This window comes from Littorina saxatilis, linkage group LG12, assembly GCF_037325665.1.
Source record: "Littorina saxatilis isolate snail1 linkage group LG12, US_GU_Lsax_2.0, whole genome shotgun sequence".
NCBI classification, from domain to species: domain Eukaryota; kingdom Metazoa; phylum Mollusca; class Gastropoda; order Littorinimorpha; family Littorinidae; genus Littorina; species Littorina saxatilis.
The window spans coordinates 57,843,830-57,869,778 of NC_090256.1; the positions used below are offsets into that span (position 1 = coordinate 57,843,830).

The 25,949-nt window shown below is 40.6% G+C and overlaps 1 protein-coding gene across 1 annotated transcript in view; it reads right to left on the minus strand.

Moving 5' to 3' along the window:
* Positions 1–9,899: 9,899 nt before the first annotated feature.
* Positions 9,900–25,949, minus strand: part of LOC138983146 (neuronal acetylcholine receptor subunit alpha-10-like) — a 74,210-nt gene continuing 58,160 nt past the window's right edge. The window contains exons 4-10 of the mRNA XM_070356554.1: positions 25,255–25,299; positions 22,632–22,741; positions 18,789–19,089; positions 17,552–17,789; positions 11,147–11,322; positions 10,712–10,804; positions 9,900–10,460 (exon numbers count right to left, since the gene is read on the minus strand). Coding sequence (XP_070212655.1) covers positions 9,900–10,460; positions 10,712–10,804; positions 11,147–11,322; positions 17,552–17,789; positions 18,789–19,089; positions 22,632–22,741; positions 25,255–25,299 — 1,524 coding nt within the window. The remainder of the gene's footprint in view (positions 10,461–10,711; positions 10,805–11,146; positions 11,323–17,551; positions 17,790–18,788; positions 19,090–22,631; positions 22,742–25,254; positions 25,300–25,949) is intronic.

Here is a 25,949-nt window from a genome sequence, read left to right on the forward strand (position 1 = left end):
CTTTGTGAGTTGTTCTCTCTTTAGTGAATCGTCAGGCCTAATTAGAGCGAATTAGCTTTAATTAACATTCAGCAAAAACTAAATACAGAAAAATGCAGGAGCCTGGACATCTAATATGGACCTTTAAAGATCTCTTGGTGAATCATTGTAAAAAGCCCACTGTACTCCAAAATAACAAGATACAACTCAGTGTACGTGTCAGGCTGACTCAAATATGCATCAGATTTATTTGTTTTTGTTCGATTAGTATATTATTTGAAGCACAATATTAAACTAAAGAAACTTATCAAAATCAAAGAGAGAAAAGAAAGAAATTATCAACTCTCACGTAAAGAAGACTTTGATGTATTTTTTTGAAAGCTTGATGGCTAGTTATAACATATAAGTTAATTTTCAGCAAGCTTCTTAATGCATGACTGCAACCAGTCTTTATCATTTCTTTTCGTCTCTTTGTAAAGGTGGTCCATATAAGGGTACACACACATACTTTGCTATAATGTTTTGTTTCAGCTAGAAAGACGAGGCCAACACGGCTAAAATGGATTAATGACAGTATTAGCTCTCTTAAAAACCAACTGTTGCGAGTTAACAGCTGCGACTGTGGACAGAAACTAGGCCGTTTTAACCGTCAAATTTAGAGTGAACGCTGCCAAATGTATACAAAAGTGAAAAAGCTTAACGGTTTAGTGGTTTGTTTGCCCGCAACTATTTTGACACGTACAAGCTATTCAGAGAGGGTAAATGTGGCGAAGGAAATTATTTTGGGCGCTCTAGCACCGTTAGTTTGTCATAACCGCCACCTTTATCATTGAGTCTCATTAAAACTCTAAATATTATAATTAAAAAAAAGATTGCTTTGTGTTCTTTATCATTTGTTTAATTCAAAAATATATACAGGGTGACCCCCCAAAAATGCAACCGACAAAAATGCTAATACCTTCTGCATCCACTGGTCGAATTACTTCATATTTAGTGTAGATAACCTTCGGCTTGTGTAAGATCTGTTCACAAAGTTTGTTGGTCAAAATGGTCTGACTTTCAAAACTGCAAATGGTGCAATTTCAAAACAAGGTTCAGAATTTGGTGATCGACTCTTACAGCCCACAACATCACGGGCCAACGAATTTAGACACAACCATCATCGAACGCTGAAAATGATCGACTCAACAGAGTGGGGTTTGCCATTGAGCGATAGCTGATTTAAACCCTGCAGACGTTTACTTTTTGGATAATTTGAATATTTGAGTATACAAAAACAACCCCTTATCACCCCAGATCATGGGAGACCTGAATAAAACAGTTACAGCTATGTTCAGGGCAATACTCACACAAGAAAGCATTGGTGTCATTGACAATATCAGAGGTGTAATTTGGAGCACATGTTGGAGCAAAGGTAAAAGTCGGACCATTTTACCTACAGACTGGATACTTTGTGGAATGGTCGTGAACAAACTGAAGTTCATGCACAACAACAATGCATATGTTCGCTAAAGTCTAATGACTGGAAAAAATGCCCCCCTTCATTATAAATTTACGTTTGTGCAATGGTGCACACAATTCATCAGTGACATGAACGCATTCCTGCATGGAAAATGCACTGCTCCTGCCTGTATTTGCTGTATTCAAATCACTGATTGTCTAATGTTGGTTATGGTATTCTAGGTTATTCACATAACCCCAAAGGTAAAAATCCGGAGGGCTTAAATTGGGATGGTTTGTCTACCACTCAGTGTTTAGTCCATCCCCGAATTTGAATTTTTTCTTCTTCTGAAACTGCACAAAAGTCAGACCATTTGCCCAACAAACGTGCCACTTTGTAGACAGGTTGTGCATTAGCTGAAGTTCATGTACACCAAATATGTCATGTTTACTCCCAAAATGTGCCCAAAATTGAAGAAAACCGGCCCTACGTTCGCATGCTTCGCAGAGACCAAACCGATCCGTCTCGGTCTTCGGCTAACCAAACCTCATTTGTCTCGTTGATGACTGTTCCAATTACCAGAGTTAACCTTTAGGTTTCAGGCCGACAGATTGACAAAATGTTTTGATATCGCTTCAGGTGACTTATTGTTTGTTGTTGGTGTTGTTTTGTTGTTGTGTTTTATAACTTTTTTTGGTTTGCTATTTGTTTCTCTTTCCATACAAAAAAGATGTATCATGATCCAAACAAAAACTGTCCGTAACCAACCAACCAGCAAGGCAACCTTCTAGTTCTACGGAAATTCTGAGCTCTTCCTATGGACCGATAACGACAGCCAAACAAGCAGCATCACAAGGGTCGATACTCACTGAATTCTTTCCCTTCCATCCTACGCCCACGTAAAACCGCATCCCTGCTAATAGGAAGGGCGCCGAAGCGAATAAGCGCGAAGGGTGTTTTCTTATTTACACTTCACGTGGTGAGTTATTAAACTGCTCGCCAGGAGGACAGCAAAAATTGCTACATCTATTAGGAGCAACCGCTCTCTCTATCTCCGCTGCTGAAAGGGACCTGTCTGCCTGTTGTGTTCAAAACTATCTTTGTTTAGGATGTTGTAGAATCAAATGAGACTGTAAAGTTCGGGACACCTCAAAAAGCGCAGAGAAGTATGCAAGGTTTGTAGAATTGAAATCGAATGAAAGAATTCGACGGGCGCTGTGGCGTGGTGGTAAGACGTCGGCCTCCAAAGCGGAAGGTCGAGGGTTCGAATCCCGGCCGCGGCCGCCTGGTGGGTTAAGTGTGGAGATTTTTCCGATCTCCCAGGTCAACTTATGTGCAGACCTGCTAGTGGCTTATCCCCCTTCGTGTGTACACGCAAGCACAAGACCAAGTGCGCACGAAAAAGATCCTGTAATCCATGTCAGAGTTCGGTGGGTTATAGAAACACGAAAATACCCAGCATGCTTCCTCCGAAAGCGGCGTATGGCTGCCTAAATGGCGGGGTAAAAACGGTCATACACGTAAAATTCCACTCGTGCAAAAACACGAGTGTACGTGGGAGTTTCAGCCCACGAACGCAGAAGAAGAAGAAGAAGAATGAAAGAATTGCTGAAAGTAGCATACACGAAAGAGGAAGAAACAAATAAAATAAAATAAATTAGAATAAAATAATTTAGAATAAAATGTAAAAAATAAAAAATAAAGGGGAAGTAAACAACACAAATCTGCCCGACAACGCACGTTCCCCTTTTTCTCTAACAAGAATAATGTTCAGCAGAAGATGAAATGGAGCATTAGACGGAGGATCGAGATTTCAAAGAGTCTGTGTTTTCTTTCTCCCTCGTCTACCCGGGTGGGGGTTTCGACTAGCCTGCGGAGGAAAAGGAAAGGGACAAATTGCGCAACGGTTTGAAACTGTCTGCGCTTGCTAAAGATTCCGGTCAGAAAAAAACCAATACCTATAGCAAACGCCGTTAGAATGTAATTAACTTTCTATCGTTTCACTTTTTGAACAAGAAGGCGAACTTCGCACGGGAGCGAATTCTGCTGCTGCAAAAAGAAATAAGTGTGGCGTATTTCTCAACAATGTTAACGTTTCTATTGCATTTTCACAACTATCTTTCATTTTGTGTTGCTTCACTGTTGACATGAATTCTGCGGTTTCAGTGCGTCCCAAATATCTCTAACACACACACACACACACACACACACACACACACACACACACACACACACACACACACACACACACACACATACACACTCCCGCCTCCAACCCCCTCTCCCCCAACAACAACAACCAAAAAAATTACAACAACAACAACGACAGCAACAAAAACAACAACAACGACAGCAACAACAACAACAACAACAACAAACAAATTTGCTGGCGAGAGAAGTGGGGTAAGGGTGACGAGAGCGTTTCTTTCTTGTGTTAGAAGTGTCAGACACCTCAACGTAGCTGTAAAATGAATGTTACGTTTCCACAGGTCTGGGTAAGCACAACCATCTATCACCGGTAAAATTGCTTTTCACTCACGGTACAAAACTATCAGTCACTCCTCGCTGTTAAAAGAACTAAAAGAAACGCGTGTAAAGATTAACTGAAAATATAGAACTCCTTCAAAAGATATACAAATTAATGGAGAAACAAAAATGTGCAATATTTTAACCGTTCGGCGTTTTATTTTTGTTGTGTAGAATGGAGTCTGGGATGTGGTTGCAGTCAGACAACCTGATAATCAGATAACGTCATTTTCCGACGGCTTATTACCACAGCAGATTATATCTGTTTATCTTTCATTATTTCAATGACTCCATGCGTTATCGTTTAAAAATATAATCTTTCCTAATTTGTTTTTAACAAACAAAAAGTTATATTCGAGCTAAATACATGTGCATGATTGGACAAAATCCATTGCCTTGCAACTAAAGAAAACACGAGTGATCATTTGTGCACTGATTGGTTGATTTGTGCTGTTTGTACTGCTGACTAATCATGACGATTCCATTTTTCACTAGTTTTACATCTTGTTACTTCTAGCATGAGTAAATATACAACAGTACATGACCAGTGTATTCTTACAAACAACAGTAAAGTTGTGGAAAGACAGAAATGACATCATAGGGACAGTGTTGCAAAAGGAACTGACATAAACGTTCACGTAACATCTGGCACATTTAAAAGGACAGCATAAAAATATGTGTGTGGTGTGAAAACAAAGCTGTCAACAGAAAAAAAAACCAATAAACAGTTTGTGAGTCTTTTTAAAAACCGTCCAAAATCAAAAGGACATTAGCTTGAAGTCGGCGCTACAATCACAGTCAGACACATGCAATGTATTTTGGACAAATAAGAAACAAAACGCATGTCGTAAAATGTGCTCGTGTTGTTCGTTTAAAAACATTTTCTAATCACGAAGCACAAACTGTAAATCCACAGCAAGAAAACGTATTATGCTTCAGTGCATTTAGAATTTGTGTTGAGTACATAAGCCAAAATAGCCAACAAACTGTAGACGTAAGGGAAGGGGGCCTCACTTGGGCATGTTTCGTAGTTGAGCCATCCCCTCTTGACGTATTTTGGAGTAAAGGTCATTGTTGTTTATAAAGTGAATTCATTGCGGGAAACAGGCTGGATATATATGCCGACAGAATTTTCAGTTTCAGTTGCATAACCAAGAGTTATCTCCATTTTCTGTTTTGATTGAAAACGAAGTTTTATTAGGGATACACCCAAAAGTCTCTTGATTCGAAGAAACCATGTAAACAGAAACAAATACTTTTTCAAGCAAAAACGCAGCAACTTTTCCAGTTTTCTGTACAAGTCGTTTTACGGTTGAAGATTTCCACGGGTACCTTAGTGCTCCTGACGTAGCACACTCCATACCTTGCTCTTATGTTAGGCATATGTTATTACAGTGGATGTTTACAAAATGACTTTCCTTATTCCGAATGTTTTGGGACAGAGTCTGGTGTTATTTATCGTATATGACATGCCATATACTTTTCTATTAGTAATTGTATAATGCGACAGTTCCAGCACATTATTTGAGCTTTCCCTTAAGAAATCGCTTTGGTTATGATTTTACACAGGATTTTGGTAAAGATTTTTTTCTGTTTTGTGCTGAAATACTTTATGGTTTATGGTACATGAACCAAATTCTGAGGTGTCTCAACTTAGGAACCCAAAAACAGACAGGCTGCAAACGTTCCAAATCCAGATTCCCAAAACAAGAAATGATAGTTAATGGAATGTTTAATTGTTGACAAAACAAGACATTCACAAGTACATTGACCAAATGTTCTTCATAGTGAACAGACAGAAATATAAATATCTGAGCCTTCTCTATTTATATTTTAATTGTCGCATTTTTATTTGTCTGTCCATGTAGTGGTGAATATCTAGTTTTGTCAACAATGAAACGGTTCATTAACTAACATTTCTTGTTTTTATTATTGTTCAGTTTAGGAACACCCTGCTATCACGGGACCATATTTTTAAAGTTCGATTTATTCAGCAACAAATCAACTTACTCTAATTTCTGTAATTAACCACTGATGACTCGTTCTCGTGTTACTTTTACTTATTCACCAAACACCTGGAAGAAAGGCGTTCAAACATTCAAAGTTAGAGTGCCCGATAAAGGGTCCCCTCCCTTACCATTTTTTATTTTTATTTCACGAAGAGAAAGTCAGGTTTTACAAAATGACAAATTGATCAGCCCAATGAGATCGGGGGCCACTGAGAAAGAAATGTTTAAGTAAAGTTCTGTTTGTATTTCCATATAATGATTCGTGCTTGATTGCAACGTTGGGAAATTCACAGCAATTGATGTTCGTAAAAGCACAATTGCAGCTTCTCGCTCACTAGATCTACACTCAAAAGTCTCATCCAAGCATCATTGGCACAGTTGCAGATGTGTTACGTTCTGGCTATCGCGAATTCATGTGCCAGCCGATTTGTTTAAACCACTCTCCAACACGTGAACCAGTTTTGCGAAAAGGAAGCAAACAGTGTCTCTCCTGATCAGGCACCCCACACACATGTTCTTTTTTTTTTTCTTTTTTTTTTCTTTTTTTTTTTTTAAACCTTATCAGTAAACTAATATGTTCAAATAAATAAATAAATAAAAATAATCATAACATAAATTTATTCCTAATGTTCAGCTCAGTTTCCAGTACACCAAATCTTTTTTAACACTCAACTTATACCAGGCCCCTGAGGGTTAAGTCCCTTTGAAAAATAAATAATATTTCAAGGGGTGTCCCATATCTAAATTTACTTATACACATTTTTCCAATCAAGATTAAATGGGTAAGATACTTAAACATTTCATGTGTCAAACCATTCTTATCTCGCACATAAATCAGCACATCTGTTGCTTGTAAAATAATTGCTATGTTATATCGATTGTAGAACAATGTTTCAACATGCTTCCACAAATGGTGAATTTTACTGCAATAGAAAAAGAAATGTTCAATGTAATCAACTTGTTCAATACAGTATGGACATTTATCATTATTTGCGAGTCCCATTTTTAAGAGGAGAATATTGGTTGGGTATATATTGTGTAATATCTTCCACTGTAATTCTTTTAGTCTGGTTTCTGTTGTTGTTTCTTTTGCATTAAGCCAAACTTTTTCTTCAATACTAATACCAAGTTTGTTCAGCCAAAATCGAACACAGCAGGGTGGACTATATTTCATATCTGTCATAAAATTTCGAAAATCTCTAGCTTTTAACATCACTTTATCATTAAAATACAATTTCGAGAATTCTTCAGTGACAGCATATACATAATCCGTATTGTTCTTTAAATAACGAGACAACGCCGAGTGAACAACAATGTACTGTAAATAGAGTTCTGGGGCACACATGTTCTTATATTACATCCATGTATGTCTCCGGAGATGGGCATCACTTCGCTCCACGCACGTAACAAAAGGTTATCTTCAGGCTAAGTTCCGTCAGTACTTGTGTGCAGACATTTCTTTGACCAATTAAAAAAACCCATTAATATAACACTTTTTCATAAACTGAGTCATGCAACAATGACGAACTTAAATCTTTCCCTTTGCAGCAAGGTACAGATCACAACAGTTTAAACTGTAAGAGTACTTTTTGACCACAGTAAGTGTATTTCCGCCACAAGTGGTTGTCCTCTCACATTTACTCCGTTTGTTGGAAATGTAGCTCTTTTTTTTTGGGGGGGGGGGGGGGTTGTTTTTGTTGTTGCTGTGAAAAGCTTGTGTGGACGTGACAGCGATAAGCAGGAAGATACCTTACAATAACGAGATGCAAGTCGGTCTCGCCAAAATTGCTGGTACACCGGCATCTTCTTTGAAAAGCCTTGCACTTGCTGTACTTTTGGATGTATTTGGGAAGAGGGGACTGCGTATAGTCATTTACGAAGCAGTCTAATACACATATATCCAAACAAGAAGCATCTAATTCGTGGACTCTTTGGAGCCGTGCACAAACAGCCTCTAGCTTGTCACATCTTCTCTATACTCCAGAAAAGTACGCGTGGCACATCACAGTGTTGTATTCACCACAGTGACATACACTTTCCTCCTGACTTCTGTCACACGTAATTAGGTGGTGATTGTTGTCTACCTGAATCACATGCATCAGCGGTTGCACGACACATGAGAGTGTCCATCTTCCTGTCTCCTATAATGTCAATGTCAGTATGATAGTGATGGGGAGAGGTTCCAGTTCAGAACAAGTCCTACGGCAGAACATTGTCATTACGGGACTGAAAGAAGATAAAACATAAGGGCTTGTTGTGTTTCTTACCCCTCACTCGAGAGAAATAAGTTGTCCGTGGCTATGTCTCCGATTCACAGGAAGCATAATTATGGGAAGAGCAAAAAAGTTGCCGGTGTGCTTCCCTGGCCTGCGCAATCTCTGCAAGTGTATTTCACAGACCAGTAATACTCGCTGAATACTCGCTTGTGTACTTCATAGACAAGAACAATCATCATCAGCACATATCTCGATCCGGAACAGTCGTCACCAGCGGACTTCACCGACCATCTCTGTGTATTCGCCACTGTACACCACAGTTATCACCCGTGTACTTCTCAGACAAGCTTAGTGAGTTTATCGCCAGCGTACTCGAACCAGTACAATTATCACCAGCCGAGCACAATCGTCGCGAATATACCTGTGGAGCCAGCACAGGTATCGCCTGCGTATTTCTGGGATCAGCACAGTCGTACCTAGTGCACCTCTCCGACCAGTACAATTATCCAAATTATGCTGGCACTACGATCAGCAGCTTAGTTCTCAAACCAGCACATTCGACACCGAATTACTCCTCGAATTGGCAACATTTTATCGGGATATATCTTTGACCAATAAAAACATCGCCAATTTACTTCTCGCGCTAACACAATCTTCTATGTTGTACTTCTTGAACCTGACCAAGTGATGAACTTAATCGCCAAACTTTAGTTGAATTCTGCGGAGTTTATCTTGGTACAGTGAGTACCCGAGACACGTACGAACATATCCACGAAGCAAAGATCGGGAGGCTTGAGACATGCGGGTCGCACAATAAATATCACCCTTCCAACATCAGAAGAACAGAGGACGAGACTGAGAAGCACACAGTCAGCACAGCCATTCTTCTTATTGGTGCATCAACACTTCAGCGTTATCAACGTGGAGGAGAAGAACTCAGTCCAGGATTCGTGGACAGAAACTAATTGCCAGAACCACATCGCGTCACAAAGCAGATTTTCACGCGTCAGAGATTTTCCACTTCCGAGGTTTGAGAGGTGCGGAAAGCTGTGCACACGACATCCAACACACGACACAGTGTGGTGAGTGACAACAAAGAGACAAGTATGACTCGCGCCTGGTCTTCAGGTTTCATAGCTTAACTTGCTGATTTTTGAGAATGACCCCTTGCACAGTTTGGAACAGGAGGGTTTCTTGATGAAGACAGTTTTCAGGTTGACGAAAAATAATATTACCACACTCCTTCGTCGCCGCAATGGAAATACGGTGCTACGTTTGCTTCCTCTAGAGAAGCGCTGTCTTCGTGACAGCATCGCTGTTTCTGCCTGGACCTGAGCCTGAAGAGGACAGAGGATATCTGTTTTTCATATAACACAAGTTTTCACAAGACTTCATGTTTTTTCCCCGACCGTTCACACTTTTTGACGGGAAATTCGATGCAAATAGTTTGAGTAATAACAAACAACAACAACACTCACAACTATGTCTCTCTTGCGTTCCCCTGATTTCTCACGAGCAGATAGTCCTCATAATAAAAACACACTAGTATGTTTGTTGCTACTCCTCAAAACAAACGCACTAGACTGATTCTCTATTATCATCAAAACTCTCGCCTGGGGGTTTCGAAGAAGACGTGGTTTTTGAATGAGTTGGTGTCTAGCGTCAGAATGGCCGTGCACGCATACCTGCCCCCCCTCCCCCCCCCCCCCCCCCCCCCGCATACCTGCCCTAAGGGACCTCCAGGTTGGGGGACTGGAAGAGCACGACGCCAGTGATGGTGAAAGTGGCGGTGACAAACAACAGCAGAAGGACCCTGTCCGTGATCTGCGCCACCTGCTGCCACTCCACCTTGATGACGTCACGCTTGTCCTGCTCCAGCACACGCATCTCGTTGCGCTCTATCGTCTGGTACACTTTGTGCAACACCCGCGAGAACTGCGTCTCGAAACTGTCCGCCCCATTCCCCGCCCCAGCCCCAGTACCTGCCGCCATCCCACCCACGGCCCCGCCTCCTAACGTCGGGGAGGGTGGAGGGTAGGCAGAGGGCGTATTGTTCGTGTTCAGAGATGTGCGCATACGCTGAAGCGGGTACAGGAAGTTGCTTGAGGTCACACTTCCGGTGCCACCGCCACCCCCTCGTGGGCTTCCCCCACCGCCGCTGTGACTGTGGGTGGGGGAGGAGTGGGGGTGGGTGTGCGTAGGGGAAAGGGGCTGTTGTTGGTGTTGCTCTTTGTCTACCCGGATGTCTACCCGCCCCAAGTTGACGTGTTCTGAGCCTGCCTTGTACTCCTGCACACACACAATCGGGCTGAATTCCATAATGCTTCGTTATATAATAATTCTAACAAGCCTGTGCTAACACTACAACTGCTGTAGACACTTCCCATCTACCTCTTGCATCCCCCCCCCCCACTTCTGAAAAAGTATAAAAGCCACAAATCATTCCCATCCAGAAAAATAAAATAAAACCACGTTTGCTTTAGTACTTTGTTATTTTCCCCATACGTGAATCTTGTACTGATCTCGAACACGAAGCTTACCACAACCGGTGAAATATCCGGTTCATGTTGAGGCGCCATTTTGTACCGGATATATGAGGAACTGCCTGCTGCTCCGTTACACTCCGGTGTGAACTGGAAACATCATCATCATCATCATCATCATCATCATCATCATCATCATCATCATCATCATCATTATCATTATCTTCAGCACTGCAAATATCGGAATAACGAATTAAAAAAGGAAAAGGGTTAGAAAGCTTAAAATTTAGAAAATTGAACAAAATATCAAGATTTTCATTGATCTTCTCATTCTTGGCTGGAAAGATGACATTATTAACACGTGACCTTGGTGTTGTTAACTGCTTCACAAGGATTTAAATGTGTGTTTTCACTTCGCTAAGCGGAGAAAGAAAAGTTGTATCGGAAAAAAATCTAACACACGCTTGAACTTACAATGGCTGAATCGCTTACAATGTGCGAGGACTCGACCCGTATACAGAAGAGCCTGGCGAGGATCCTGAAGCAGATGAGCTTGACGAAGGCCGGCACCTCCTTGCCGCGCACGCCCTTGTGGTGGATGTTGAGCGTGAACACCGTCATGCCCGTGGCGAACGACACGATGAAGATGGTCATGCCGTAGTATATACCTGCACAACACACCGCACGATCATTAATTGCAGCACATTTTTTTTTAAATCATATTTTAAGTTTTTCCCCATTTATACGTGTCGTATAATACAATAAAACACAAGAATCAGTGTATCACAGCACAGACATGTAAGTTATGAGTACGATATGCAATACAGAGGGCAATGGGGTCGGAGGAAGGGGGGGGGGGGGGGTCATGTAACTTTAGTGTACTTAGACACAGTTTGCATCAGGTTAACATTCACAGAAAGGGCGCTTGTGGCAAATGAAGCGACAAGATATGGAGCCTTTGCAGAGACCTCGCCTACATGAACAGCTTTAAGTAACTACGCTAACTGTATGACCCACAAGCGACAGAATGTCTGAGCTGGGCCGTATGATGTCGATGACGAGCATCGATCATTAAAACAATAAAAGACACACAGACAAAGGCCTAGATAGGAACACACCAAACAGTCTGCGACAATCAAGGTCATGTAGTCACTTCTTGTCACTTCTACTCAACCCTTTCCGTAAAAACATACGCCGCTTTTGGGGGAATTCCTTTGGAAACGATTCGACTCACCATCTGGGATCTGCCCAGGCTTTTACATGGAATAAGACCATCTGTCCACGTGGACACATATCTGAAATCAACATCCTCACTGCTTCCTCTTCAGATTTGGAATTTGTAATGAATAATTTTGCAGATACCCGTGAGAATTTTAGAAATTGATTCATAACAAATTGTCACTCTGCAAAGAAAACACCCACATTGTTGATATTTGGTATGTGGCCACGTGGAGTGATGGACTTGTAAAACTGTGTTACGCACTTGTCCTGCTTGAAGCCTCATGTTCCTAAACATTATCAACTTGCGTGCTTCTTGGTTATTTCCTATTATTCATTTAATCTGTTGGATACTTGTAGATCAACACATATCCCGGACCAGCGTTTGTCGAGTTAAAAAACAAACAAGAATACAAACAAACAAAACCTGATGTCTTACCTGATTGACTGCATAGTTTTCTATTCCAGTATTCGTTCGACAAGTTGTATGATCACTTCGATGATTACCCTCCAACTGACTCTTTAGATGACTGCGTTAATCATCTTGGTCGTATAGCTGATCGCTTATCAGACTGTCTTCTGGTCGTGTTGATTATGTAACCCTTTCTTGCAGCTCTCGCGTTGTTGACAACCTCAGTCTATTTCCCCGTGCACTGTCACAGTGTCTGATATAGTGGGTACACTGAGTGCTGCCGCACCTATAATGGCGTCCAGTCATGCACCCCAGAAAATACTGTTTATGAGTGTCCAGTTGTTTATCTGCCTCATTAACCGATCATTTAGACTGTAATTATTTGAAATAGTTGGAGTATTTATAAAGTCGTTTGTCGCGTAGCTACTGGATTTTGATGCTCTTTGATTAGTAAGATCACTAACTGAAGAACTATTTTATTGTTTGTCGATTATATTTGCACGGTTGTTTAGCTGATGTATTTGCGTTTGCTTTTGTCTTGTGCGTGTTTTCATGGATTGAAAAGTTAATCACTTGGTCCAATAGAGTGTTTCCAATCCTAAATCTAGTCCCACATATATGCTGGAGTTTACTCTTGAGTTGGACTGTACGTTTTGCCTGTTAGTTTATGAACTGCTTGTATGCATGCTCTTTTATGAAATGGAGGGCCTCATCGGCTATAGCCCAAATGCACGTCAACCCCGTCTTCTTTTGTCTGTACATAAACTGTCCAGCCTCTTCTGTTCGTATTTTTAAACCCCTATGCAAACTTTTCCCTTCTTCTTGCTCCTATCTCCCATGTAGACTAAGCGCCAGAGTCACAGTTGATAACATGCAATGCACTCTCCTCGTCACGACACTGTTTCTGATGTTGCTGGAAAATGTCACTTAATTTAATCCTTTATAGAGCTAGAATTGGTTGCTTCCATGTAAAGGCAGTAGCTCTAGGCCTTAAGTTAGAGTTTTTGTGCGAATCTTCCCTGTTACCATTTTTTATTTTGATGTGCCTAAGATGTCCGAGCCGTGTCACACTTGCCTTGTTCGTGTTTTTATTTGCAGGGAGTAAGATTGATGGTAGCTCGACGCGTTGGATGCAAAATGTTAGCTGTTTTTACAGTGAAGAATGTACTTGTTTTTGTTCTGCACGCCTTGAATACACCTCTGGCCTATTTGCCCTGAAACGCCTGTATTTATCTGAAGATGTTGAAAAAAAACCAGGTCCCCCACAACAAGTGTCCATTGTCCATATTAACGCTCGCAGTATTAAAAATAAAATTGATTTATTGCATCCTGAAGTCCAAAAGCATGACGTTTTAACCATATCTGAGACTTGGTTATCCCATACAGACGACAGTTCCTCACTACTGATCCCAAATTTTCAACCTCCAATAAGACTAGACAGACCAAACGACCCACATGGGGGAGTAGCCATTTATGTTAAAACATATTTGTTTTGTAAGCCACGTCCAGACCTGCACTTGCCAGGACTTGAAGCAGTCTGGACTGAAATTAAGTTTCATAAAGATAGACTTTTAGTGGGTTCTTTTTATCGACCACCTAATGCGAAGGTCCAATATTGGGACTTAGTTGACGAAAGCATTCGTCGAGTAAATAACCAGTTTGTCAAATTTATCGTCCTTGGAGACTTTAACTCCGATTTTGGTAGTAACCCCTCCCAGCATCTCCTGAACATATTGAACTTATATCAACTTACCCAACTTGTAACCCTGCCAACACGTGTCACGGAGACAAGTAGTACCTGCCTAGACTTAATAATAACCCAAACCCCGCATATGATACAGCGTGTAGATGTTTTTCCTCCTGTGTGTAGTGACCACAGTGTACCATGTGCAGTACTAAATACTGTAGTTATTCCTAATCGCTCATTTAAAAGAACCATTTATAATTATGATAAGATGAATATTGAAAGTTTTTGTGGATCACTTTCCCAAGTTGATTGGTCTGCTGTCTTTATTGATAAATGTCTTGATGAAAATGTCCAAGATTTTACTCAGATTTTCATGAGCATTGCCAAAGAGAATATGCCGGTTAAGACTGTAACAGTTCGATCGGAGGACAAGGAGTGGGTAACATCTGACATCTTAGATTTAATTGATGCACGCGATCAGATACACACTAAAGCGAGATTAACCGATTTACCCGAAGATTGGTTGTTGTATCGACAGACACGTAATTTATTGACACAAAAGAAAAGAGAAAGAATTATCGAGTACTATTCCAATTTGGATACAAAGATCTCAGACCCTACAAAATTCGGAACTAAACAATGGTGGAAATTAGTCAAATCCTTTATGAAAAAGAAGGGTATGAAAACTGAGGAACTTCCACCAATCCACTCAGAAGGTCAAATACATTACTTAAACCACGATAAAGCTAATATCTTTAATGATCAGTTTATTCAGAATTCGTCCATTGAGAATCCAGACGATGAACCTCCCGAAATCCCAATTTCTGATTGTTTTATGAATAATTTAGTCTTGTCAGTTAATGAAGTAAAAGATGTTATTATAAATTTGAAGAAGACGAAAGCTGCAGGTCCCGATCTAATACATAAACGATTACTAATTGCTTCTGCGGATGTTGTATCAGAACCCCTTTTAAAAATATTTAATAGAAGTTTACTTGAAGGAAAATTTCCCGCCTCGTGGAAACTAGCCCATGTTACTCCAGTATATAAAAAAGGTCCAGCAGAAATGTGTAATAATTACCGTCCTATATCATTACTGAGTTGTGTTGCTAAGGTGTTAGAAAGATGTGTTTATGTACATGTTTTTGATTTTTTAAAGGCAAATCACATACTCATTCCACAGCAGTCTGGTTTTTTGCCAGACGATTCATGTGTATTCCAATTGATTTCGATTTACAATGAATTTTGTTCCTGTCATGACAGAGGCATTACGACCCAAGCTGTATTTTTTGATGTGTCGAAAGCGTTCGATAGAGTGTGGCACAAGGGTCTTTTGGCCAAGTTAGAAGCAGTGGGCATTAGAGGTCGGTTATTATTATGGTTTTGTGATTATTTAACAGACCGCAAGCAAGTTGTTGTAATTAAGGGAACACAGTCTAATGTTAAAAAGATTCCTGCCGGTGTTCCACAGGGATCCGTGCTTGGGCCGCTTTTATTTTTGGTTTACATTAACGATATTGTAAAGAATATTGAATCCGGAATTAAGTTGTTTGCTGACGACACAAGCATGTATCTTGCATTAGAAGATGTAGACAGACGAACCAATATATTAAATCAAGATCTTGATAAAATTAGTGCATGGGCCAATAAATGGAAAGTTAAATTTAACGAGACTAAGACTGAATTGTTAAATATTCAACGTGATTTAATCCCCCCTCAACCCTTGTTTTTCAACAATGTCTTTCTAGAAAAAGTAGATCAACACAAACACCTTGGAGTGATTTTACAGAGCACCTGCAAGTGGGATGCCCACATCCAAAGTATAGTTAAAAAAGCGAATTTACTGATTAATTGTTTACGATTTTATAAATATAGATTAAGTCGAAAAAGTTTGGAAATAATGTATAAGTCTTTTATTTTACCCCATTTCGACTATGCAGATGTTGTTTGGGATAATTGCACTAAGATAATGGCAGATGCTTTAGAAAAATTACACTTAGAAGCCCTACGAATTATAATAGGTGGAGTTAAAGGCACTAGCCATGCAAAGCTGTATGAGGAAAGTGGGCTATGTAGCCTTGAAGAACGAAGGAAAAGACATAAATTAATTGTTTTTCATAAGATGATACATAACAAATGCCCCCAGTACTTAGTAAATGCATTGCCCCCTCTTGTAGTTGACATTAATCCGTATCATAGACGAAGACCATTAGAAAGATACGTGCCTCCACATAGAACCGAATTATTCCGCAACTCTTTTATCCCCAAAACGACTGTACTGTGGAACACCTTACCAGATAACGTTAAAATGACCACCTCCTTGAGCGAGTTCAAAAATTATTTGTTAAATGCTGATTTTAAAGTACCATGCCATTATTATTTTGGAGAAAGATTTGAACAAGTACATCATTGCAGATTGCGTATTGGTATGAGTGATTTGAATTTTGATTTATGTAAGCGGCACCTTAGGGATTGCCCTCAATGCGAGTGTGGTTGTCCCAGCGAGACTGCTGAACATTACTTATTGCATTGTCCCTTGTATAGAGATATAAGATTATTGTCCATTGATAATTTGACAAATGATTATAAGTATATTGAAATATTATTGAAAGGCATCCCGCAATATTCACGAAATGTCAACCAGACCATATTCATAACTGTACAGGACTATATTAGACAGACGGGCAGGTTCCGTTAATGAGCCTCTATATTTCACTCATTACATTTATTAGACACTGTCATGCGACATGCTGCCTGACAAATTTTTCACCATAAACTCTCTCATGTTCTTTTGTTGTTATTCGACTAATTAATTATGTCTCGATTTATGCGCAATGTAGTGACTTTTCCTCTGACCACAATACGCATTAACTCTGTTTTATGTGCACTTATTACAATTGAAATGAGATCCACTCTCCTCAAATATTGGCGCTCCAAGTCTTCTTCTTTTTCTCCTTTTTTCCCTAAGCTAGCTGCTAGCTACGGCCGGGCCGCGACGAGCTAGTTCGGCGAACGTTCGCCGACGTCATCAAATCAGGGTATATAGAAACTGGTTCGGTGGAATGTTCGCCGAGCGTTCGACGAGCTGGTTTCGGCGTGGTTCGGCTGTGGTCGGTGGCGGGCTTAACTCCTATTCCTGTTCTCTCGTGCCCTTTTCCCACCTCCTGTATCACCAACCCCTTCCCATTTTCTGCTTGTTTGTGTATCTGTTTTGTTTTTTGTTTGTTTTGTTTTCTCGTTTTCTGAAAGAAGTTAATGTATTTATTCCGCCATCATGCTAACCTTTGTTTTGTAATTACTATGATTGCTTAAAATAAGCATTATATGCTTGAGTATGTAATCATCCATGCATTGTTCTTGTCATGATTAAAATTGAATAAAGTTTTGTTTAAACCAAGCCTGGTTGGATGTAAGATGGTGAGCCGAATCGTTTCCAAGGGAAGTCCCCCGAAAGCAGCCTATGACTGCCTAAATGGTGTGGTAGAAACGGTCATACACGTAAAAACCGTTGGAGTTTCAGCCAGTGAACGAAGAAGGAGAAATTTCCGAGGGAAGGAGTGTGCTTTCTTAAGTCACTGACCTATAAGCGGCAAAACGTCGGAGGTGGGCGGCATGTTCTCTGTGACGAGCATCATGAAGACGGTCATGGAGAGCAGCGTGGTGATGCCCATGGTCACCTTCTCGCCGCTGTCGCTGGGGATGTAGAAACCGAGCAGCGCCACGAGCGTGATGAGGATGCAGGGCAGGATCATGTTGAAGATGTAGAACAGTGGCCGTCGCCTGATCAAGATGTAGAACGTGATGTCTGGGTACGGTTCCTACACGCACACAAAGACAGTTCTTGTCAACAAGGAGTGAGCTTCGTTGGCAAACAGTGCACCGCCAGTAATATTGTAAAGTGATTAGGGGATTTTGGACAAACATTGCATAAAAATACCAAATCCGTGAATACATAGCCTAGTTTGACATACCCTGCTTAATTAAACGAAATACTTTATCCGTCAACAGAAAATGTGAATGTCCTGCTCAATGACTTGAACTATTACATTCCTCAACATGTAATTTGACATGTCAAGCTATTACATAAAGTCCTGCTTTATTAAGATGCGTTGATAAACACCAGAGATACGGCTTTGACTTAATTTTCACAACATGCCCGGCCCCCTTAGAAAAGTGACTCATTCTTATAAGAGATGATGAACGTTAGATGTAACGTCATCAGTGCCCGCAGTGCCCAGGGACATGTGTTGACGGATTGATTTAAAGGTACATGTATACGATTTGAAAGTGGTATTTCAAAATACCGTGATTCGGAGATGCGATTCGATTGTTCCAAAAGAACAAGGTTTATTGGTTATTGAAAGATCTATTGGAATGTGGACTGGCTAGAGAGATCACTACAGTAAAGTAGGAACTGATCTTGCAATAGATGTAGTACTGGACGTTCATCTCACATGGCTACCAGCTAACCAACAGTCTATGGCTATTTATAATTGAATCAGCGACACTGACCTTGCTGCAGTATTAGTAGGGGACTATCATTTCAACAAGTCTATGGCTATTTATAACTTGGGTCAGTGAGCGGCACTGACCTTGCAGCAGGAGTAGTAGCGGACGTGCTTACCCACCAGTCTATGGCTATTAATAACTCAGTGAGCGGAACTGACCTTGCAGCAGGAATAGTAGCGGACGTTCTTACTCACCAGTCTATGGCTATTTATAACTCAGTGAGCGAAACTGACCTTGCAGCAGGAATAGTAGCGGACGTTCTTACCCACCAGTCTATGGCTATTAATAACTCAGTGAGCGGCACTGACCTTGCAGCAGGAATAGTAGCGGACGTTTTTCTCTACCAGCATGGCCAACAACTCCCACTCGCTGTTGGCGATGTAGTTAGAGGTGTCGCCCTCCTCGCTGTTGATGATCAGGTTGATGTTGAAGCCGTCGTAGGTCCAGGAGGCGAACCACAGGGAGCAGTTCTGCCAGTCGAAGGGGAAGTAGCGCACGTTGATGAGGCAGGACGACTTGAAGATGATCATGCACAGCCACGTCACGTTGCCGTCGTTTGTGACGATCACGTTGCTGCTGATGGACGAGAAGTGGGACGACACGTCGGCGCTGAGGAAAGAATGACGATAAAATTACGTTACACATTGAGTTGAACATCTCTATTTCTTAAAGGGAAACTCGTGGCACCTCCCTCCAAAACAAAACACACACGAAAACAACAATAAACAAGTCGCGTAAGGCGAAAATACAACATTTAGTCAAGCTGTCGAACTCACAAAATGAAACTGAACGCAATGCAAATTTTCAGCAAGACCGTATACTCGTAGCATCGTCAGTCCACCGCTCATGGCAAAGGCAGTGAAATTGACCAGAAGAGCAAGGTAGTAGTTGCGCTGAGAAGGATAGCACGTTTTTCTGTACCTCTCTTCGTTTTAACTTTCTGAGCGTGTTTTTAATCCAAACATATCATATCTATATGTTTTTGGAATCAGGAACCGACAAGAAATAAGATGAAAGTGTTTTTAAATTGATTTCGAAAATTTAATTTTGATCATAATTTTTATATTTTTAATTTTCAGAGCTTGTTTTTAATCCAAATATAACATATTTATATGTTTTTGGAATCAGAAAATGATGAAAAATAAGATGAACGTAAATTTGGATCGTTTTATAAAATATTTTCTTTTTACAATTTTTAAAATTTTAATGACCAAAGTCATTAATTAATTTTTAAGCCACCAAGCTGAAATGCAATACCGAAGTCCGGCCTTCGTCGAAGATTGCTGGACCAAAATTTCAATCAATTTGATTGAAAAATGAGAGTGTGACAGTGCCGCCTCAACTTTTACAAAAAGCCGGATATGACGTCATCAAAGGTATTTTTTAAAAAAAAGAAAAAAACTTCCGGGGATATCATTTCCAGGAACTCTCATGTAAAATTTCATAAAGATCGGTCCAGTAGTTTGGTCTGAATCGCTCTACACACACACACGCACAGACAGACACACGCACAGACACACAGACACACAGACACAGACACACACACACACACACACACACACACACACACACACACACATACACCACGACCCTCGTTTCGATTCCCCCTCTATGTTAAAACATTTAGTCAAAACTTGACTAAATGTAAAAACGAACAAAAGACAAAACAAAACACACACACACACACACACACACACACACACACACACACACACACACACACACACACACACTTGTCTGACTGTAAAAACACAGTGCAGGTTCAGATTCACAAGTCTACTCACGTTGACCTTAAAGCAGCATTCAATTATTTTGAACGTACATGTATAGGGATAACTAGGGAAATGGAGACGATTTTAAAAGTCAGCTTACAATGCATTGACATAAACTGCTTGTGGTCCCACTTTCATTTAGGGCCTAATAGGAACAATCATTACGTGAGGGTTCATTCTTAAATGGAGCACAAGTAAGCAATCCAAATCAGACTGAAAGCATCTGATTCACTGCAAAAAAAAAAAGTTTCCTGTTTCAAAGAGGCTTTTTAACAGAAATGGATTATTCTCCAAGGTTGGCATGACAAACCGTCAAACGCTCCTTTATTCGTAGAGTATCTTCTATAGACCATAAACAATGTTAAGAGACCAAATGCTGAGAAGGATACACCAAATGTATGATGCATTAAAAGTGCATTGTGGGAAGAGATATTACGTCACAATCGTTATCCAAGCATTTCTCCCGTCTTGAACCCCCAAACGATACACACACGCACACATCCCCAAACTCGCCCACACCCGAAAATCGACTAAGCAGTGCAGTTCCTCCACTGATCGACTGAAAGGGCGAGAATAATGAACTCAAACACTTGAAAAAGTTCTCCCGGAGACGATGGAAAAGCTGTGCTTAGCTATTTTGCAACGGAGATTTCCGCGCAATTCCGTAATGTTTGTCCTTTAAAATATTGTTCAGAGAAAAAGGGCAATAACTCAAAGCAAAAAGCGCGGTATAAATGCTAATCAATGCCAACACAAAATATCACAATCAAATTTGCAATATCGGAGAGCTCTTCATAGATGAGTTTTACTTTCTGGATGAATGGGAGGTTTGTTCTCGCTTAAATGATTGTGTGTGCGCTGCGCAAATGCGATTTCCTCGTGACTTGAAGAACACTGCGTATGAAATATGGAGGAAGATGCACTTTGTTATCGGGAAGTGGTACGTGAGTGTCTACTATCCTAGCGGAAGAAATCAGATTCTTTTTTTCTTCTGAAAAGGTGCACTCTCTGAAGGAAAACGTGAATTGACAGCTCCAAAACAGAGACAATGGCCAACATGGTCACAAGGCTTTGCTTTTTCTGTGATCCCCATTTGAAAACAATTGTAAGATTTCTCAGGTTATATGCGCATTTTGTCTACGACTAAACTGAATCAGTCTTAGCCTGACTAAACAACAGGACTTACATGTTGCGAGTAGTCAGGGACAGTGACATGACTAACATGCTGTAGAGCAAGATGGCAGGTGTTACACAGTGACAAGGACAACTCTTGCATGTTGTAGAGCAAGGTGGCAGGTGTTACACAATGACAGTGACAACTCTTACATGTTGTAGAGCAAGATGTCAGGTGTTACACAGTGACAGTGACAACTCTTACATGTTGTAGAGCAAGATGGCAGGTGTTACACAATGACAGTGACAACTCTTACATGTTGTAGAGCAAGATGGCAGGTGTTACACAATGACAGTGACAACTCTTACATGTTGAAGAGCAAGATGTCAGGTGTTACACAATGACAGTGACAACTCTTACATGTTGTAGAGCAAGATGTCAGGTGTTACACAATGACAGTGACAACTCTTACATGTTGTAGAGCAAGATGTCAGGTGTTACACAATGACAACTCTTACATGTTGTAGAGCAAGATGACAGGTGTTACACAATGACAGTGACAACTCTTACATGTTGTAGAGCAAGATGTCAGGTGTTACACAATGACAGTGACAACTCTTACATGTTGTAGAGCAAGATGACAGGTGTTACACAATGACAGTGACAACTCTTACATGTTGTAGAGCAAGATGTCAGGTGTTACACAATGACAGTGACAACTCTTACATGTTGTAGAGCAAGATGACAGGTGTTACACAATGACAGTGACAACTCTTACATGTTGTTGAGAAAGATGTCAGGTGTTACACAATGACAGTGACATAACTTACACTGACAGCGTTAAACAGTGCCAGTGACAGTAATATAACTTGTTGTACAGAAAGGCGTTCACAGTGGCAGTGTCAAGACTTACACTTGCAGCGTTACACAGTGCCAGTGACAGGACTTACTTGTTGTACAGCAGAATGTCAGGTGTTTCACAGTGCCAGTGACAGGACAGTGTACTTGTTGTACAGCAGAATGTCAGGAGTTACACAGTGCAAGTGACATGACTTACTTGTTGTACAGCAGAATGTCAGGCGTTTCACAGAGCCAGTGACAGGACTTACTTGTTGAACAGCAGAATGTCAGGCGTTACACAGTGACATTGACAGGACTTACTTGTTGCGCAGCAGAATGTCAGGCGTTACACAGTGACAGTGACAGGACTTACTTGTTGTACAGCAGAATGTCAGGCGTTACACGGTGACAGTGACAGGACTTACTTGTTGTACAGCAGAATGTCCGGGCGCCACACCTCCTCGAACGGCAGACGCACGACACGGATGCCACCATACTTGTCTGGGTCCCACTGCAGGCCCACGTCTGTCCAGATCTGTGCGACACGAAGCATAATCATATCATACGTGGATGCGATCGGAAGGTGAGATGTTTGAATTGATTTTAAATTGATGGTAAGGAGAATGAGGATGAGAAGGCTGCTGCGAAATGGGGCAGACAGAACAAATGATGACTATTTGGTATTAAGCATAGTTATTGTCCTTGGGGAAGTCCAGAGATATTTTCTATTTTTTTTTTTGACTATTTGTTTTTTGGTCATTTTTTATATTTAGTCAAGTTTTGACTAAATATTTTAACATCGAGGGGGAATCGAGACGAGGGTCGTGGTGTATGTGTGTCTGTCTGTCTGTCTGTCTGTCTGTGCGTGTGTGTGTGTGTGTGTGTGTGTAGAGCGATTCAGACTAAACTACTGGACCGATCTTTATGAAATTTGACATGAGAGTTCCTGGGTATGAAATCCCCGAACGTTTTTTTCATTTTTTTGATAAATGTCTTTGATGACGTCATATCCGGCTTTTCGTGAAAGTTGAGGCGGCACTGTCACGCCCTCATTTTTCAACCAAATTGGTTGAAATTTTGGTCAAGTAATCTTCGACGAAGCCCGGGGTTCGGTATTGCATTTCAGCTTGGTGGCTTAAAAATTAATTAATGACTTTGGTCATTAAAAATCGGAAAATTGTAAAAAAAAATAAAAATTTATAAAACGATCCAAATTTACGTTTATCTTATTCTCCATTATTTTCTGATTCCAAAAACATATAATTATGTTATATTCGGATTAAAAACAAGCTCTGAAAATTAAATATATAAAAATTACTATCAAAATTAAATTGTCCAAATCAATTTAAAAACACTTTCATCTTATTCCTTGTCGGTTCCTGATTCCAAAAACATATAGATATGATATGTTTGGATTAAAAACACGCTCAGAAAGTTAAAACAAAGAGAGGTACAGAAAAGCGTGCTATCCTTCTTAGCGCAACTACTACCCCGCTCTTCTTGTCAATTTCACTGCCTTTGCCATGAGCGGTGGACTGACGATGCTACGAGTATACGGTCTTGCTGAAAAAGGGCAGCTACTTGACTAAATATTGTATTTTCGCCTTACGCGACTTGTTTACATTTAGTCAAGTGTTGACTAAATGTTTTAACGTAGAGGGGGGAATCGAGACGAGGGTCGTGGTGTATGTGTGTGTGCGTGTCTGTCTGTGCGTGTGTGTGTGTAGAGCGATTCAGACTAAACTACTGGACCGATCTTTATGAAATTTTACATGAGAGTTCCTGGGTATGATATCCCCAGAATTTTTTTCATTTTTTCGATAAATGTATTTTATGACATCATATCCGGCTTTTTGTAAAAGTTGAGGCGGCACTGTCACACCCTCAATTTTCAATCAAATTGATTGAAATTTTGGCCAAGCAATCTTCGACGACGGCCGGACTTCGGTATTGCATTTCAGCATGGAGGCTTAAAAATTAATTAATGACTTTGGTAATTAAATATCTGAAAATTGTAATTAAAATTATTTTTTTATAAAATGATCCAAAATTACTTTTATTTTATTCTTTATCATGTTCTGATTCCAAAAACATATAAATATGTTATATTCGGATTAAAAACAAGCTCTGAAAATTAAAAATATGAAAATTATGATTAAAATTAAATTTCCGAAATCGTTTTAAAAACTATTTCATCTTATTCCTTGTCGGTTCCTGATTCCAAAAACATATAGATATGATATATTTGGATGAAAAACACGCTCAGAAAGTTAAAACGAAGAGAGGTACAGTAAAGCGTGCTATGAAGCACAGCGCAACCGCTACCGCGCCAAACAGGCTCGTCACTTTCACTGCCTTTTGCACTAGCGGCGGACTACGTTCAGTTTCATTCTGTGAGTTCCACAGCTTGACTAAATGTAGTAATTTCGCCTTACGCGACTTGTTTGTTTGTGTGTTTGTTTGAAAGCGTGAAGCGGTAGCTAGAGTCGCGCTAACCAGTCTTTTTATCCTACATGCGGGTATTCTTGTTTCCAAAGCCTGAGACTTTCGCTGTGAGCATGCATACACACGGGTACGGGGGTGTTAGGACACCTGCAAGAGTCAAGGATGATTCTTGGTTCCTTCTGAAAATCGTTATTAAACCCACGCCGTTTACGATGAGCTGATTATAAAGCCAGCGCGCTTACTAATTGATCTACGGTATGATGATGGTGATGATGATGATGATGATGATGATGATGATGATGATGAGGAGGAGGAGGAGGAGGAGGAGGAGGAGGAGGAGGAGGAGGAGGAGGAGGAGGACGAGGTGAAGTTGGAGGAGGAACAGGAGGTGGTGTATCAATGCTGCCAAATATGACAGGTAGGAGAAGGACAGATGATGAAGATGATAGTGGTGAAGTCAAACGAGGGAGGACATGAATCCTGCTACCTGTGTTTAAGGAAACTCCGCAGTGAAATAGTACGTTAATGAGAAAGGAAAAGGACACAGCAAAATGACAGGGGCGATACTTTATGGAATCAAGGAAACAGACAGAAGATACCAACCTGATTCAGCCAGCAGTTGGTGGTCAGAATCTGGTTCTTCATGTCCTGCAACGATAACATTATTGTGCATTAGAATGTGCACTACACGGCGTATCATCACCACCAGCCGACAGAGGTGCTCACTGTGTAGACAGAATAATGGACAATGACAGAGAGTTCATATCCAGCCTCTGCACTTCGTCACCACACCCCCACCTCTCTATCTCCACATTCTCAGTGAGGGACCCTTTTCTGCCTGCCACGCGCCAATCCTCTGAGAAAGAGATGATGATGGAACTTTGTTTTACAAGGATAGAGGTTTAAGGCTACGCCTTTTCTTACAACCTGCCCTTATATCTTAATAATAATAACAAATTCTAATAAATGACAAAACCAAAAGCAAACAAACAAGCAAACAAACAAACAAACAAACAAATGACCAAGAAAAAACAGTCAAACAAACACACGAATAGAAAATAAAGTAATCAGCAAGCTAAACCTTCAAACTGAGAGAGAGAGAGAGAGAGAGAGAGAGAGAGAGAGAGAGAGAGAGAGAGAGAGAGACTTCTGGAGAGAGAAAGAAAGAGAGAGAAACAGACAGAGAGACAGAGAGAGACAGAGAGAGACAGAGAGAAGAAGAAGAAGAAGAAGAAGAAGAAGAAGAAGAAGAAGAAGAAGAAGAAGAAGAAGAAGAAGAAGAAGAAGAAGAAGAAGAA